The 15,205-nt window shown below is 39.3% G+C and overlaps 2 protein-coding genes across 4 annotated transcripts in view; one reads left to right on the top strand and one right to left on the bottom strand.

Moving 5' to 3' along the window:
• The window catches only part of pkd1a (polycystic kidney disease 1a), a 162,140-nt gene that overhangs the window by 138,726 nt on the left and 8,209 nt on the right, over positions 1-15,205 (bottom strand). The window contains exons 2-3 of the mRNA XM_042484667.2: positions 7,147-7,226; positions 6,871-6,904 (exon numbers count right to left, since the gene is read on the bottom strand). The gene's annotated coding sequence lies outside the window, so the exon portion shown is untranslated. The remainder of the gene's footprint in view (positions 1-6,870; positions 6,905-7,146; positions 7,227-15,205) is intronic.
• Positions 7,667-12,655, top strand: LOC121942599 (LITAF domain-containing protein-like). 3 transcript variants are annotated; one of them, XM_088075730.1, is made up of 6 exons: positions 7,718-7,770; positions 10,211-10,280; positions 10,464-10,577; positions 10,730-10,780; positions 10,923-11,070; positions 11,811-12,655. In XM_088075730.1, exons 3-6 carry the CDS (start codon positions 10,472-10,474, stop codon positions 11,914-11,916), a joined length of 411 nt encoding a protein of 136 aa, XP_087931856.1. In that variant the 5' UTR covers positions 7,718-7,770; positions 10,211-10,280; positions 10,464-10,471; the 3' UTR covers positions 11,917-12,655. The 3 variants fall into 3 exon arrangements, with proteins under 3 accessions (XP_042341787.1, XP_042341788.1, XP_087931856.1); XM_042485853.2 differs by lacking the exon at positions 10,211-10,280 and having other exon boundaries at positions 7,667-7,770; positions 11,811-12,653; XM_042485854.2 differs by lacking the exon at positions 10,211-10,280 and having other exon boundaries at positions 7,713-7,770; positions 10,467-10,577.

Genomic DNA, 15,205 nt, shown 5'->3' with positions numbered 1-15,205 from the left:
AAATGTCTATGCGTTGCTAGGCAACAGCTGTAATTTCCAGCGGTTGCCGAACTATTAACTAAATATAATTAAATAAACAAATCATAATCTGTTGTCGCTTGTTGTTAACAAATAAAAGACGCTTGTAGAACTGCTGTATAAAAGCAATATCACACTCAAGGTCGGGTGTTGTGCTGTATGTCATCACGGCTGTTATTATATTAAGGTGTGCCCACCCTTCTTTTGAAAGAAAGTTGTTAAAAGTTGTTTCACCTCAGTTTGCTTTTTTTTTGGGGGGGGGGCATGGTGCTGCAATCTGCAACATCACTCACACTTGACTGTCTGCTGACAGATCAATCCAGTCGACCGGTGAAAAGCAGACTAAACCATTTTGCGCATAATAGGGGGGAGAGGGGCCTCTGAGATTCCACATTTTTTGCAGAAAGGAATTCCTAATGTTTATGTATTTATTCAGACAATTTTAGTTAACTTATTGCCGTTATAACTTAGAGAGAGAAAAAAAGAAACTAAAAAATTAATTTTTATTTCAGGCCCATTAAGCCCCCCACCCCCCACCCCTCCACTGGGGCCCTGAGTAGTCAGTCCCACTTTTCACTTTTCCCCCCACAATGACGCCCCTGATTTCATGTAATGAAGACCAGACTAAGAACAAAAAAACAAAATGTAATGGCTGCAGTACAGACATCAGTGTTTGACTAAATGACAGATATGACCAATATCAGCTTATTTTACTTTTTATCTCCTAAAATGGGGTATGTTTGTATCCAAAGAGTGACAAACTGTTTTGTTCGAATCTGACATGGATGAAATGGCCTTGAATATAAGCGGAGAGTCACAGTCTTTGATTCAGCTCGCACATCTTTTGTACATGATCGTGACCTCAGAAATATTTTGTATTCATAGATTTTATTGTGTGAGATATCAGTGCTTAAAATACTTCTTTTTTGTTACTTGTACGCAGAACTGCTTCTTATTCTTTGCACCCAGGAAACATTGTGATGTTGAAAAGCTCTTTGTCTGCTGTTTCTTCAGCAGTGATTCACACATTCACCCTTCACACCTTCTCCAGTGTCATGAGCTGCAAATGACTTCCTCATTTCAGACACATAGATAGTCACAACAGAGGTCCACAATCGTGCTTCTCCAGACCAGCGCTGTTTAATTCCTTTACTACAAGAAACATTCACACAGCACCTCATCTGTGACACTTTGCATGACTAAAATCCTCTTTGATCTTCCAATGATGCAATCTATGTACAAGATGCAAGTCCTTCTGGTCAACAGCAGGGTAGCAAAGATGAAGGATCAAGCAAAGTCTGAATTTTGAACATCAGCCAATAAGTGTTGCCATAACAATCTCCCATCAGCCTGAGTGGATAAAATCATAAAATTGTAGATAATTGGGAAATATGAACAAAAACCTTTCTTCGAGCTCTTAAATCATCCAGAGTAGCGCTCCTCATTTTGATGATAATGAAATACTGCTGATTTTCCTTCATGTGACTGATAAAAAACAGTCCTGTCCCCAGAGCAGCAATGAGAGCAGAAGGTTATGTTTGGCACTTGTCAAAAGGGGACAAGGATGTTATTTGTATTGGTGATTGGGGGGACATGTCCCCTCACTTCCAGAGTCTATTTTTAAAAAAAAATGCAAAGGCAGTGCAAAGAAGGGACTTTATAGTGGCCTTCTAGCATGATCTCTGTGCAAATGGGGACATAGCTATTTAAAGGCTAAGTTGATAAGTTTTTAGCCTTCTTTTAAAATATTTAGTGAACTGGCTTCCCTGATATGTATAGGTACGGTGTTCCATACCCTTCAGGTGCAATTTGTGTATATATATATACATTCAGGTTCCTGGGAGTCCAGATCTCCGACGACCTCTCCTGGACCGAAAACACCACAGCGGTCATCAAGAAGGCTCAGCAGCGACTACACTTCCTGAGAATCCTCAAGAAGAACAATCTGGACAGGAAGCTGCTGCTGGCGTTCTACCACTCGTCCATCGAGAGCCTGCTGACTTACTGCATCACCACCTGGCTCGGGAGCTGCACTGAGGCAGACAGGGAGAGGCTACGGAGGACAGTCAGAACAGCCAAGAAGATCATTGGCTGCCCTCTCCCCTCCCTGGAGGACATATACACCACCCGGTGCCTCAGCAGAGCACATAACATGATCAAGGACAGCTTACACCCTGGCGCTCAGCTGTTTGACCTGTTGCCCTCAGGCAGGCGCTACAGGTGCATCAAGGCAAGGACAAACAGACTGAGAAACAGTTTCTTTCCGAGAGCCATCACCACCGTGAACTCTCACAAATAACCACCCCGGACATCACAACAGACAATAGACAATGTACATCACATCCCTACCTCAATCCACCCGGTGCACACCCTAATTATCTACCTATGTGCAATATATTTGCAATATACTACATACTATACATACTGTGCAATATATCGTGCAATACACCGAGTCGCTCTACTTATATTTATTATTTAACTTATACCTCCACACCCATGTACATATCTGTATATAAGTCTATTTTTATTTTTATCTCTCTATTTTTATCTTTTTTTTTATTCTTATTCCTATTGCTATTTTTTTTTTTTACCTATTTTGTACTTAATTCTGTAAAAAGCTTTTGTACTTTTGCACTGAAGGAATGGAGAAGCTCTCCAATCTCGTTATACACTGTATAATGACAATAAAGAGCATTCTATTCTATTATATATATATATATATATATATATATATATATATATATATATATATATATATACACATACATAGAGAGAGATAGATAGATAGATAGATAGAGAGATAGATAGATAGATAGATAGATAGATAGATACATATGTGTGCGTGCTTGCATACGTGTGTGTGTGTGTGTGTGTGAGAGCAGCTATTTGAATTCTGAAGGCAGGAGAAAAAGAGTTTGAGATAAGGTTTTGGGGAGAGTGGAATGTGCCTTACTATCTTATCGTTGACTAGTGTTTAATTTGATGCAGAAAAACTATATATATATATATATATAATTATTACAAATGACCCTTATCACATTGTCACATTGTTTTCAGTTTGCAGACTTATGACTTATTTTTAGATCACTGATGTGTCCGCCCTGCTTATTGGCATCTTTTATTCAAGCATTTTTGGAAAACATTTTGCAATTGAATGGACATCAGAACTAAAGTCTATTTGCTTGGAAAAAGTACCCCTCAAGCAGAGGTGTTACATTTTTACAACCTTTGTGTGGGTACAAAAAAAGAACCATTCTCCACTTGTGACAGGGTTCTGTTACGAGCCTATAATGTAGACCTTTGACGGACACTTCACACAGTGCCCATCAATACAGTGATGCCACGGGCATTACCCAATGCCATGTGCATTGAAACCGAGGGGGCGTGATTTGGTGTCTGATTCCAGCGCAGATGGCACCATTTAATGTCTGTGTGAGATTCACTGGGCTTTCAACCAACTCCAGTGTAAGCCCATCTGTGTCACTGTTAGACACTCAGAACAATGGACGTGGTATAAAAAGTGTGAAAGTTTAGGTGAGTGGGTCTCACAAGCACAGGACTTTTACCCAGGAGACTGGTGTTAGTAACACAAGTAAAATTTAAAGTGGCATGCAAAAAAGCTAAGCTTTCTAGACAATTCAATGAAACATGGCGTGAGTAATTGATATACAAATTGGACTTTTGTGGGTGTAATATTCCTCAAAGGTGTTAAACAAAGAAAAAAATCAATGCACAAAGTCAGCGAAAATTATGCAAAAAAACTGCCAGGTTAAGTGGGATGGTCTTTTAAGATAAAATCCCTTTTTTTTGTGCTCATGTGTTGTCATATGCAATAACTGCACAGTACTTCTTAAAGCCGTTATCCACAAAGGGACACCAGCAGAGAAGGAGGCTGCTGATCTTTCAAAGGAGGCTTTCTTAATACTACTGACAGACCAGGGAGGTAATAGCATGTCAGTAAAGCTTCAGATTCTGTAACTAAAGAGATGAGAACCGCAGGTGTGGGAAGACACTCACTTAGAGAAATAAGTGTTAAGCATTTGAAAGCCAACTGCATCAGTTGTGTAGATGGGATTACTTCAAACTGTTTCTGACAAGTATTTATTCACAGGTTAGAATGATTAGGAAAGTAACAGTGGCAGTAACAACCTTGAGAACATTGCACTATTATCATATGAGGAAAAAGTTTCACCAGAAAATAAATGACAAGCTGAGTCAACACATCCCAAGGTCACCTAAAATGTCTCAAGGGACTCAGCTCAACACAGCAATGAAAAATTAGGTCAAACAATTCAATCTCAGCCCAACTGTCTTATTTCAGCCTCACAGCTCTTAAAACCTTGGGTTCAGCAGCAGCATGCAGCTCTGATAAACTGACTGTACACCACCTGCTCAGCCCCACACAGCAGGCAGACACAGTTAGCGATGACCTGGAGAACATACTGCAGCTTTTATCTATCGCTTTTAATAAAGGGAACAAAAAGCCCCACTGCTGATATTTCTTTTTTCATTCCAAGTTGGGCAGGTAAATGTTAAAAACAATAAAACACAGCAGGCAGCCCATGTCTCTGGATCCTCTGTAAGATCTGTCCTTCTTACCTCACTCTCTAAATGTTATATACAAATAAATGACTCATAAATCATTCAGATGATTCACACACATTATTGTTTCTCCTTTTCTTTTTTTCTTTCATCTCTCCTGTCAGACTGCTCAAAGCGAGACATTTTTCTATCTGCAGCTGTAGCAACACCCTGTGTGAATGTATCTGTGACAATACACGAACATATTCGCCCTTATGTGTTACATCTGTGCATGGCGTATGTGTGAAAATACAAGTGACAGATGACACAGATACACTGACAGATACACTGTGGAAAATTTGAAGGTTTTCAATTACTGTTAAAACAAGACTTTTGCTATGTGAAGCCGTATGAAAACCAAAATAAATATTAAAATGCACTCCCAAATTCCGATAAAGTTTTCTGTTTCGTTTCAGTGTCGACATCGTTTTTTAACTGTTTTGACAATGAACAGTTAACAGTTTTGTGATCGTGTGATGAAATAGCAAACGTCTTTGTTGCCCTCACTCTTACATATTTTTCCATTCTTCTCTTGTATGAGTCTACGTGATCCAGACTTGGACTTTGCAAGGTGACATGACAGCCTATATAGTGAGAGAAAAGAGCTCTTCTTCCAAAAGGAGTTTAGTATATAATAGAGGTCGACCTCCACACCTCATTCACAGCTCTTAGATAAAAATATATCTACAGTACATGAATATACACATTCCCCATGAACCACTTGTCCTGTTCAGTGTCATCGAGGGGCTGAAGGCGGGATTCACCCTGTACGAGGTGTAAATGTATCACCTGACCTGCATGTACAGTGCAAGGAAAACCCACACAGTCCTTTGTAACATGGCTAACGCGTAAGCCAATGAACCTACTTAAGCTGTATGTTGTCATCTCAAAGCAAAAAGAAATTCTTTGCATGCTGGAAAAAGACAACCATGGATGCAAAAAAAAAAAAACTCTTCAACATGGACACGGACATTTACAGACGCAAGGCAATACTTGTGCAAGAACAGGTGTAACCACATTAAAATCATTTTAACAATGTATCTCTCCAGATATTTCTGTTTTTTAAATGTCCAGTATGCACCATTAAAGAGTGCAATACTGATGCCATGACAAGCTTTCAAAAAACAAGGTAAATTAATCCTGACAACAAAACATGATGGGAGACGAAACAAAAAGTTATTAAAAGCTGACGCAAATGAGATGACACACAAACACAAACTATAAACAATGAGGATCAGGCTGCTAAAGCAGCACTGCATCGATGGCTTTCCATGTCAGGCAGTCTACCTACCCTCTCTTCAGAAGAGCCAGATCAAGTCCTCTTGCTACAAAACACACAGTTAGTGCTGATAACACCGTCTCACTGTGCCCTCTGCTGGCACTAATTTACTGTTACACTTTGTAGTTTTAAGGGTACCAACCAAATTATGTCTCGGGCTGGATAATGTTTAAAAAATTATAATACTAGTAGCAAAACCAGTACACTTAAAAGAGCTATGTCACAGGGGGTCTGAAGCCTATAGAGTCACTAATAACCTAACCTGCACGAGGACGAATGATTAGAAGTTCTGCAGGGTCTTGATAGTGTTCACATACAGGTGCTCTTTGGATGCCTCAGGTATACTGTGTTTATTTTATCTTGTGCAGGGCTCGTTGCATGGGTTAAGTGGATCAAAAAATATAGAAGTATAAAGTGCAAGTCTTCTTCAAAAAATAATCCAAGGCACACTGTAGGATTTGTGGAAAAATTCAAATGCCTTTATCAGTGGTGTAAGTTAGTAAAGACGGTCCCCAGTGCAGGCTATTAAGAGGAGCCCTTGGTCTTGTTTGTTATGGAGCACACATGCACATAGATATGCACACACATAGATATGCACGCACATCTAGGCGTATATACGCAGTACCAGCCAGGTATTGGATGTTACAGTGGGAATGTGTTACCGAGGCTATTGTATTTGCAGATTACAGAGGTCATAGAGAAAGTGATGAGAAGCATGGACAATGCTGTGACAGTCAAGGTTCACAAACATAACAACAAGCAGCTGAGAGCAGAGCAGAGAGCAGAGAGCTGCAATACTTATCAATATACAACACCATGTCCCGAAAACTGGCCAGCTACAGCAGCACGAACACAGTTTACTCACAAAAGTACAAACACACAATGAAACAAGGGCACGATGGCGACCTGACTCCGAAATAATAACATTTAAAACAGGGGCACGGCGACCCAACAGATACCCCATATCCCCTTGAAAAGGCGATTGTACTCACCTATTTGAATGCTTCTTTCTCTGACTGGTTAGACCTGCAACCGAAAACATGAAAATATAACAGTTATCTAATGCTAGGAACAGCTAGCATCTACTTGGCTCTCAGTTAGCTTTCAATAATAATTCATTCTGGCTATCAGAGACAGACAATTTATTAGCACCCTACAACTTAGCCTAAACAATACATGTATGTGTTGTCTTTAAATTTACATCTAACACAATACCTAAACAGTACAATTATTTAGACCATTATCTATTGCTGCTAACATTAGCGCACCTGCTGTTGGTTTGTTGACACACACTCATGGCAGCCCAGGGATGGCAGCAGCAAGGGGCTTGTCAGTTAGCTGGCCACCGCTTGAAAAAAAAAAAAAAATCCAATTAAGGGAGTTTGCAACCTTGTCCTCCTCTTGTTTTCTGTCCTGTCTTTTTTGTGTTTGAATGGCCTGACTTCTGTAATCAGCTAATCAGTGATTTTGGACAACAACATACACAAATTACCCAACAATCAACATTTCATCTGTCTGTGGCACAGGTGCCAATGAAAATAAAAACATAATCATTTGACCGAATAGTTTTGAATAGTTTGTCAGTTTTGTTAAAAATCTTAATTTCTTGTGTTCATTTTATTTCAATGGTGGTATGTGCATATTTTAGAGCCTTTTATGGAAAAGAGTGACTGACACATGGAAGTCTTACAATGTGCGATTTTATAGTTGCTGGTGTTCCTACCACTATGTCCTGCTGTGTGATCCACACCTTTGACAACTGCACTTTTCACATATTGCTCCACCCTCTTTCTGACACATTTCAGTGTCATTTGCCTTGTTGTCATTCTTAGTTGCTCTCAAACATCAGAAAAAGAAGCAGTGGCCGTTTTTCACACATCCTCCTGACCAAGGTAAGCAGCATATGTACATACATACATGGGCTCATTGAAATTCTTCTTCAAATTTAAAAATAAAAAAAAAGCAACTCCACAACATTTTTTAAAGAAATGAGCAAGGTGCTGCTGGCATTTTTAGCCACTTTACTCTGAGTTAAGTTTGTTCTTTAGGTTCTTAAAGGATTGTCTTTCACAGTTCCCACTATCCTTTGCCCTACATAGACTGCAAAAAAGTTTGAAATCAGCCATTCGTGTTGAATGCAAACTAAATATGTAAAGAGTACATGTATGTCATATCTTGTAGAGGAAAACCAACTACAGTAAACCTTACGTAATGTTTGGATTTGCATGTGTGTTTCTTGGTTTTCATGTTTGTATTAGTTATCTTGGGTTTGTCATATATGAAAGAAATGTTAAAGTCAAATCTGACCAACAGTTAATTATGTAACTGTTGTTGAATCATCCATTATGATCATGGAGTTTGTCAGAGTAAATTATGACTAAAACACTAAATGCAAGTGACACAGGTTGAACGACATCTGCCATCTCACTCCCTGGCACTGTTTTTGTTATTATTTTTCTATTTGTCTTCCCTTTCATTCTCAGTCAATCGCCTATCCATCAGTCTGTGGTGGCCAAGAGAGCTCAGCGAATGAAGCTTAAAAAAACTCATGCAGATGAAGACAATATCAACATTTAGGAAAAGAAATGACGCAAATAAATTAAATGCAAAGTACTGTCAGAAATACATCAACAAGTTTATACACATACAGAAAACACAAGCAAACAAAAAAAAATCTTGCACTGTACATCAGCCTAAAAGTTAATTGTTGTTTTGGTTTTTTTTACCTTAGAAAGTGTTTTACAAAATGAACCAAAACAAAAACTAAATTCAAGGTTACATTAGGTTTTTCTCAGAGCTTTTAATCACATGAAAACTCAACAAACCGAAAGTGAGAAAAAGTAGTAAGTGGACCTGGGGTAAGATATATTTTTTTATCAAACCTTTTTATTGTGTGATATGTTGATCAAGATTACACAATAAGATCATTTTGGCTATAATACAGTATAAGCCTTTTCACTGTAATCAGGTTTTAGAGTCCCATGGGAACATCTGCTGGCCTTTTTGAGAAATTCCAGCATAGTGTTCGAAATCTCATTCAGTTACTCCCCATACAGTTCACTATATAATACACAATGCATAGAGAATAGTGAGAGAGTGAATTTGGAAACAGCTAATGACTCTGTTCCATCGGCTGTCATGGCTCACTGGAACACTAAACCAGTATTGACAAATTTGTTTCACCTTCCTAATGTGACATGTTGAAATGTCTGCTGTGCTGTAAAAAGGTGTATTGTGTTTATATAACCTGCAGCGTTTCTCTTTTTGCTTGTGTTTTTTGTATTCGTAGTGCCTTTCCATGTGTATTTTTTCTGTTTTCTTCGTGCTTTGGCTGTAACTTAGTAAGTCTTTCTCAATCGAGCATGTTTACATGTCCCAACACATCCATCAGTCAAGACTCTTTGTATTCAATCAGTGCGCACTCCTCTGCAGTGTGCTAAGCCCCACTCCCAGTGTCAGAGCAACGTCAATACATATTCACAACAGCTGATTTAGCTGTTGACAGGTGTGTTGAAAATCTTTCTTGCATGCAAATAAATTGCTGATAGTAAATACCATTGGGCATTGGACATTTAGCTCTATTTGCGTGTTTGGTGAAGAGTCAAGAGTGGTTTGGCAATGCCACCAAACCAGCTTTCTTGCATGCAAACACGTCATGGAGAGAGTGTCGTAACAACGTCATTGTTTTTAAATGCTCTATGACTCGATTGGCAAGTGAACATACTTTTGAGAAAAGAGATGGGGCAAATAAAAGTGTGAACCAGGGGTGGCACTAAAGGGTGGCACAGGTGGCACTGCCCTCCCTTGAAATGTGAGGCTCTTTGCATTACCATTTTTCATTTACAGGACAGCACATAGAAAGCTAAAATCAAGCCCAATGTTGTTGTAAACCAGAAATACAATATCTGGTGTAGGGCACCAGTAAGGGATGAACAAGTACACCATTATCTGTATCTGTACCTTTTCATTCAACTAAATTATCTGTAGTCATATCTGTACTCTGAAAGGGCGGAGTTAAAATCAGAGGTGGATGGGTGTTTAATCAGACACAGGTATGGTCCAAGCCTGAAATGAATATAGGTTGATTAGAATTTGCTATATTTATTATGTAATAAATTATTTACAGAAAAATGTCAGGATTGAGCTTCACCTTTATCATCTGTCATCAAAAGAAGGTGAACACAGCTGCCCAAATGAGAATTCTCCTTCATCTCGAGTACAAATATTGACACATTTTACCTGGATGATGCCCGTGCTTGTAAAAAGTACACTATGTGTACTGGATACTTGTTTCATTCAGGTATTTGGCCCAAACATGTGTATGTTGAATAGGTGACTTCAACTTCGACCAAAGTCATTTTCTGGCAAGAAGTATGACGTCTAGGTACTTCATCCACCACTGGTGAGTGTGTAATTAGCTGTAGTTTGATTGTATATGAATACAGATATACTGTGTGTATATGAAGTGGCTGTGCGCTGTTACTTTGCCTGTTTCTTTCAAATGCCCAAGACACATATATCCTAGGCTACAAGGCTTTACCCAAGTATATTTTTTTTCCTGAAAGCATTTTTTCTGCTCCTTTAGCAGATACAATGGAAAAACATCAGGGACCTCCTCCAGAACCAGCACCGCCGTACCCTGGTCCTCCTGGAAACTACAACATGGGAGTCTACCAAGCTCAGCCTACCATCCAGCCCAGTAAGAGATCAGAGGCCTTCATCTGTATTATTTTACCTGCATGTATTGTAGTGTAATGTAGTGCTTATATTCTGGAGTTATTCCTGTCATGTTACTCCATGTGGCGTTATGTTCTTTGAACCTTACTGAAGCTGTCTCCTTTTCATATCCAGTTCAACAACCCGCTTACCAGTACAGCCAACAACATGCACATGTGCATTCTGGTAAGTGTCTCTCCATGTTTTTCCTCACAAGTTAAAATTACTTTGAATTTGCATTAGCAAAAAGTCAGAGAGCGACGAGTGACGAGTTGGTGTATAACTGTCAGGTGTAGGCGTTACAGGGTATTGTGTGTCTCCTTCACAGTGAACCCAGTGGTGGTAGTACAGCAGCTGCCAACTGATTGTCCTGGACAGATGATTTGTCCTCACTGCCAAAGCACAGTTGTTACTAAAACCAAGCACAAAAATGGCATGCTCACCTGGCTGATCTGTGGTGTGCTAGGACTCTTTTTGTAAGTAGAGAACCTACCCAACATATATACATACATACACACACACACACACACACACACACACACACACACCATATAAACATCATACAGGAATTTATTGGAATCAACTCATCTTTTCTATTTAATTCAGCTTAAAATGTAGTGTGTTTATTTTTTTGTTACACCACTTCAATTGTAAACATCAGTTTACCTGACTTGATTTTGTTTTTACTTGAAATGATGAGCTCAATATATGTATTGCTGAGTTCACTAAACTCATTAAATTAAGTTTGTGAAGACACACGGTTCTATTATATTAAAAACAATTCAAACCATAATGAAGGTTAGTATGGAGTTCGACCCTTCTCTACTTCACTAGCGATGTGAGATGGTCCCTGGGAGCATTGTGCATGTTGTCTGTAATACTCTGGTATGTGGTGAGCCAGGCAATAGACACAGATGTCACTTCTTCATGCTTAAAGAAATATTGACTTAACTAATTGAGAAAATGTAAACTGAGAATAACTGTTTCTGCATTTGCCAATGTGACTGAACAGTCACTGATTCAGCCTACTGTCTTAAGTATGCTGAAGTTGTTTTCTTAAGCACAGAAAATTCACATTTTCAAAACTCATTGGAAAATTGTAAACCAATCATTCCTAAATTAATTAACTTGCATTTTTAAGGCACCAGGGGAGCTTCTAAACAAGCTCACACACATGAATTGTTATTTTTGACATTATTCTGATATTCCATACCAGGTGCTGGTTTTGCTGTTTCATCCCCTTCTGTGTAGATGCCACCAAGGATGTGGAGCATTCCTGCCCCACCTGTAACAATGTCCTGCACATTCATAAACGCATGTGAAACAGCACTGCAGTGTCAACTCTGCTGAAGTGACAACAAAAGATCAAGGTCAAAGTCAACACCCAACCGAATAAACACCTGAACAGGAGCCAAACCTATATGCAAACATTATGCAATCATGAACTCTGTGCTTACTTGTGTAAAATACAGGTTGTGCCTGCATGACTCTGTACATAAGAGCTGTGATTCCCTCTTTTCTGCTGATTTCAAATGTGCAGTCGTGTTGTAAATAATATCATGTAAAAAAATATTTTCATATTTTCTCTTGACTTGACTTGGGTGATGTTGTATTAATATAATATACCTCACTGTTAAATATAAGCAACAATGTAGGATGGTAAATATGCCATGACATATTTTCTGAAATTAAGTCTCTCCAGTGGATTCTTCTGGTGTTTTTTTTTCAACCTCAGAAATCAAATCAGCTAGCTTTCTATTTGAATCTTAAGTTACAATTACATTGAGGTAATATTTATTATATGATGAATGTTTTTATTCATTTTAATTTTAGTTCTTTCTTTTATTTATTGAAGAATATCTATTTTAAAATGGACAAAATCACTCAATTTTTTGACCATGAGTCAAAAGTCTTCAAAAAAAGTTTTCTGCATATTCCAGTCTTTTACCATGATATGAAATTATTCAGATTTAATTAACTGTCATAGGATGATCATCTTAATTAGGTTACGTTTATTGAATAAACTCATTCTGTCAATAATTGAAAGCCTTTTATTGCAATAATAACAACTCACTGTTTGTACCATGAAATGATTCAATGAAAAAATCACTAATTAATCACCATTAAAATGTAAAGTTAACTTTTTTTACTTTATAATTGAAAGTTGCCTATAAGCATTTTAAAAGAAAATTTGAATCAAAATTTAACTCTTGAAAAATAACCATTTCTTTATATGTATTTATCAATCTATATTGTTTCTCTAATGTTATTAGAATATGGCCTAAAATACTTAAGCAGATCCCAGTCACTATATATGGTATGTAATTAATATACCCTTTTCACCTTCACCTTCTTCTCCGCTTATCCGGAGTCGGGTCGCAGGGGCAGCTGCCTAACCAGGGAAGCACAGACTTTCCTCTCCCCGGCCCCTTCGTCCAGCTCTTCCCGGGGGATCCAGAGGCGTTCCCAGGCCAGCTGAGAGACAGAGTCTCTCCAGCGTGTGCTGGGTTTTCCCCGGGGCCTCCTACCGGTGGGACATGCCCTGAACACCTCACCAAGGAGGCGTCCGGAAAGGCATCCTAATTAGATGCCCGAGCCACCTCATCTGGCTCTTCTTAACACTGAGGAGCAGCAGCTCTACTCTGAGCTCCTTCCAGATGTCCGAGCTTCTCACCCTATCTCTAAGGGAGAGCCCAGCCAACCTACGGAGGAAGCTCATCTTGGCCGCTTGTACCCGCGATCTTGTTCTTTCGGTCACTACTCAAAGCTCGTGACCATAGGTGAGGGTAGGAACAAAGATCGACCGGTAAATCGAGAGCTTTGCCTTATGGACAGCGAGGGAAGGTGACTGCTGAAGAGCACAGCCAATTTGGCAGAGCAGTCTAAACTACAAGAGGAGTCCAAACTAGAAGAGGAACTATGGCTTGTTCATACTCAATATCAACCTAATTACAGTCCTACACAGCATTCTGACAATGTTGGCTTGGATCGTGAACGACAATGCGACTGCTCCTAACAGGAGAACCTAAAATTGATGAAAACTGCGCAACAGAAAACCACATCATGGACGGAGAAAAGGCCATAGTCTTTCGGTCAGAGAGCAACAAGCACCACTGTGAGACTAAACTCCTCTTTTGACGCCAAAAGAAGTAGCAGGATTTAATAGATAATTTTTATTTCATTTTTTCCTAAACTACGCTTAGAAAAATGACTAATAAATCTACCTTGTACCTTATACCATTGGATTAGGGAGATCTGGAAACGGGCCCAAAAGACTGTAACCCAGGACAAGGGGGCATACATGTTTTCCTACACCTGGGATGCTATCCTCAAGAAACTGTTGAACAACAGGGGGCGTGGTCGTCCTGTCAAAATCAGACAGGAACACGCTGTATAAAACAGCTGACAGGACACATCACAGCAACATCATGTGGCTCTTCTGAGGAGGGCTGCAGGCAGTCAAGGTAAAAAAAACTTGTCACTGGTCTGTTGATAAAAAAATAATTAATATGTTCAAGTGAAGACTAAATTAACCTTTTTGTACTGGGCTGTATACATAGTTATTTCTGCTGTGAAGTTGGGCATTTTTACATGGGGGTCTACAGGAATTGACTTTTTTCTTTTGTAGCCAGTCTCAGGTGGCCATTATAGGAACTGCAGTTTCTGGCACTTCCCATTTGGCTTCATTTTTCAGCCCCTTGAGGTTGCCGCTTAGGTTAATGCTCCTTGAACTTTCTTTTATTCTGAAAACAATAGGACAGGAAGTGGCCAAAAAAAGTTGGAATCCAAGATTTGGATTATGCAATATCCATTTGAAAATAACAAATTAATATGGCGGTCCTGTCTATGCTGTCCGTCTACTTTGCCAAGGACAACACTGATAAATGTCGCATTTACTGAGATCTAATACGACTGCAGTTCAACATGTACACAGCAGATAGAGCCAACAGGCTGTGATCTGCAGTCTTTTGCTTCACTCATCACTTCCACTTGCCACCTCCTGTTCAGTGTGAAGTGCAGCGTTTTATACTTGGTCTCCACTGGCAGTAAAAAGGCACTTGCACCACCCCAAACGGTCTTCAACTGACTGGACAAGCATGTGCCTCTCATGACAATTGTGAGGAGAGACCTAAAGATAGGATTATGGGATGGGCCATACTTACCAAGGCCCTATTAGACTGTGACCATAGTAACCACTGGATTACACAGATTAGGACTGATGTCCTGAGTTAGTCAGCACTACTCTGTCTCCCACCTCTGTCTTCTTTTGTTTCTTTCAAAACGAGACAAAAGAGCGACCAGAATTGCACATCATCAAATTCAGCAAGAGTCTCAAAGTTGATGAGGGCTATGACAAGTACTATATTTAAAGTTAGAAATGCGAAAATCTCAGTTTACTTCTCTTTGGCGGCACCAATGGTGATATGCAGTAATTGCAGTATGTTTGTTGGCAGACTACGACTTTTAGGATTGAAACCAGGCTGGTGAATTTATTTATATCAGCTCATCTTATGAGCCTTGCAGCTGGTGAGATGAAAAGTGTTACCACAGCATTAGTCTCACATAGCCAGACCTATCTCACACTGTGCCAGCACTGGTGAAAGCTCTGGC

Source organism: Plectropomus leopardus, chromosome 3, assembly GCF_026936395.1.
Source record: "Plectropomus leopardus strain MGB_pleo_1.0 chromosome 3, ASM2693639v1, whole genome shotgun sequence".
NCBI lineage: Eukaryota > Metazoa > Chordata > Actinopteri > Perciformes > Serranidae > Plectropomus > Plectropomus leopardus.
The sequence above is the reverse complement of the archived record's forward strand: the minus strand, read 5'-3'. Positions and strand labels throughout refer to the sequence as shown.

What these genes read in the sequence shown, in the direction of transcription:
- LOC121942599 (XM_042485854.2), top strand. Translation starts at nt 10,472, where the DNA reads ATGGAAAAACATCAGGGACCTCCTCCAGAACCAGCACCGCCGTACCCT. An exon ending in TCAGCCTACCATCCAGCCCA is followed by an intron (nt 10,578 to 10,729) that starts GTAAGAGATCAG and finishes TTTCATATCCAG; the next exon opens with TTCAACAACCCGCTTACCAG. An exon ending in ACATGCACATGTGCATTCTG is followed by an intron (nt 10,781 to 10,922) that starts GTAAGTGTCTCT and finishes TCTCCTTCACAG; the next exon opens with TGAACCCAGTGGTGGTAGTA.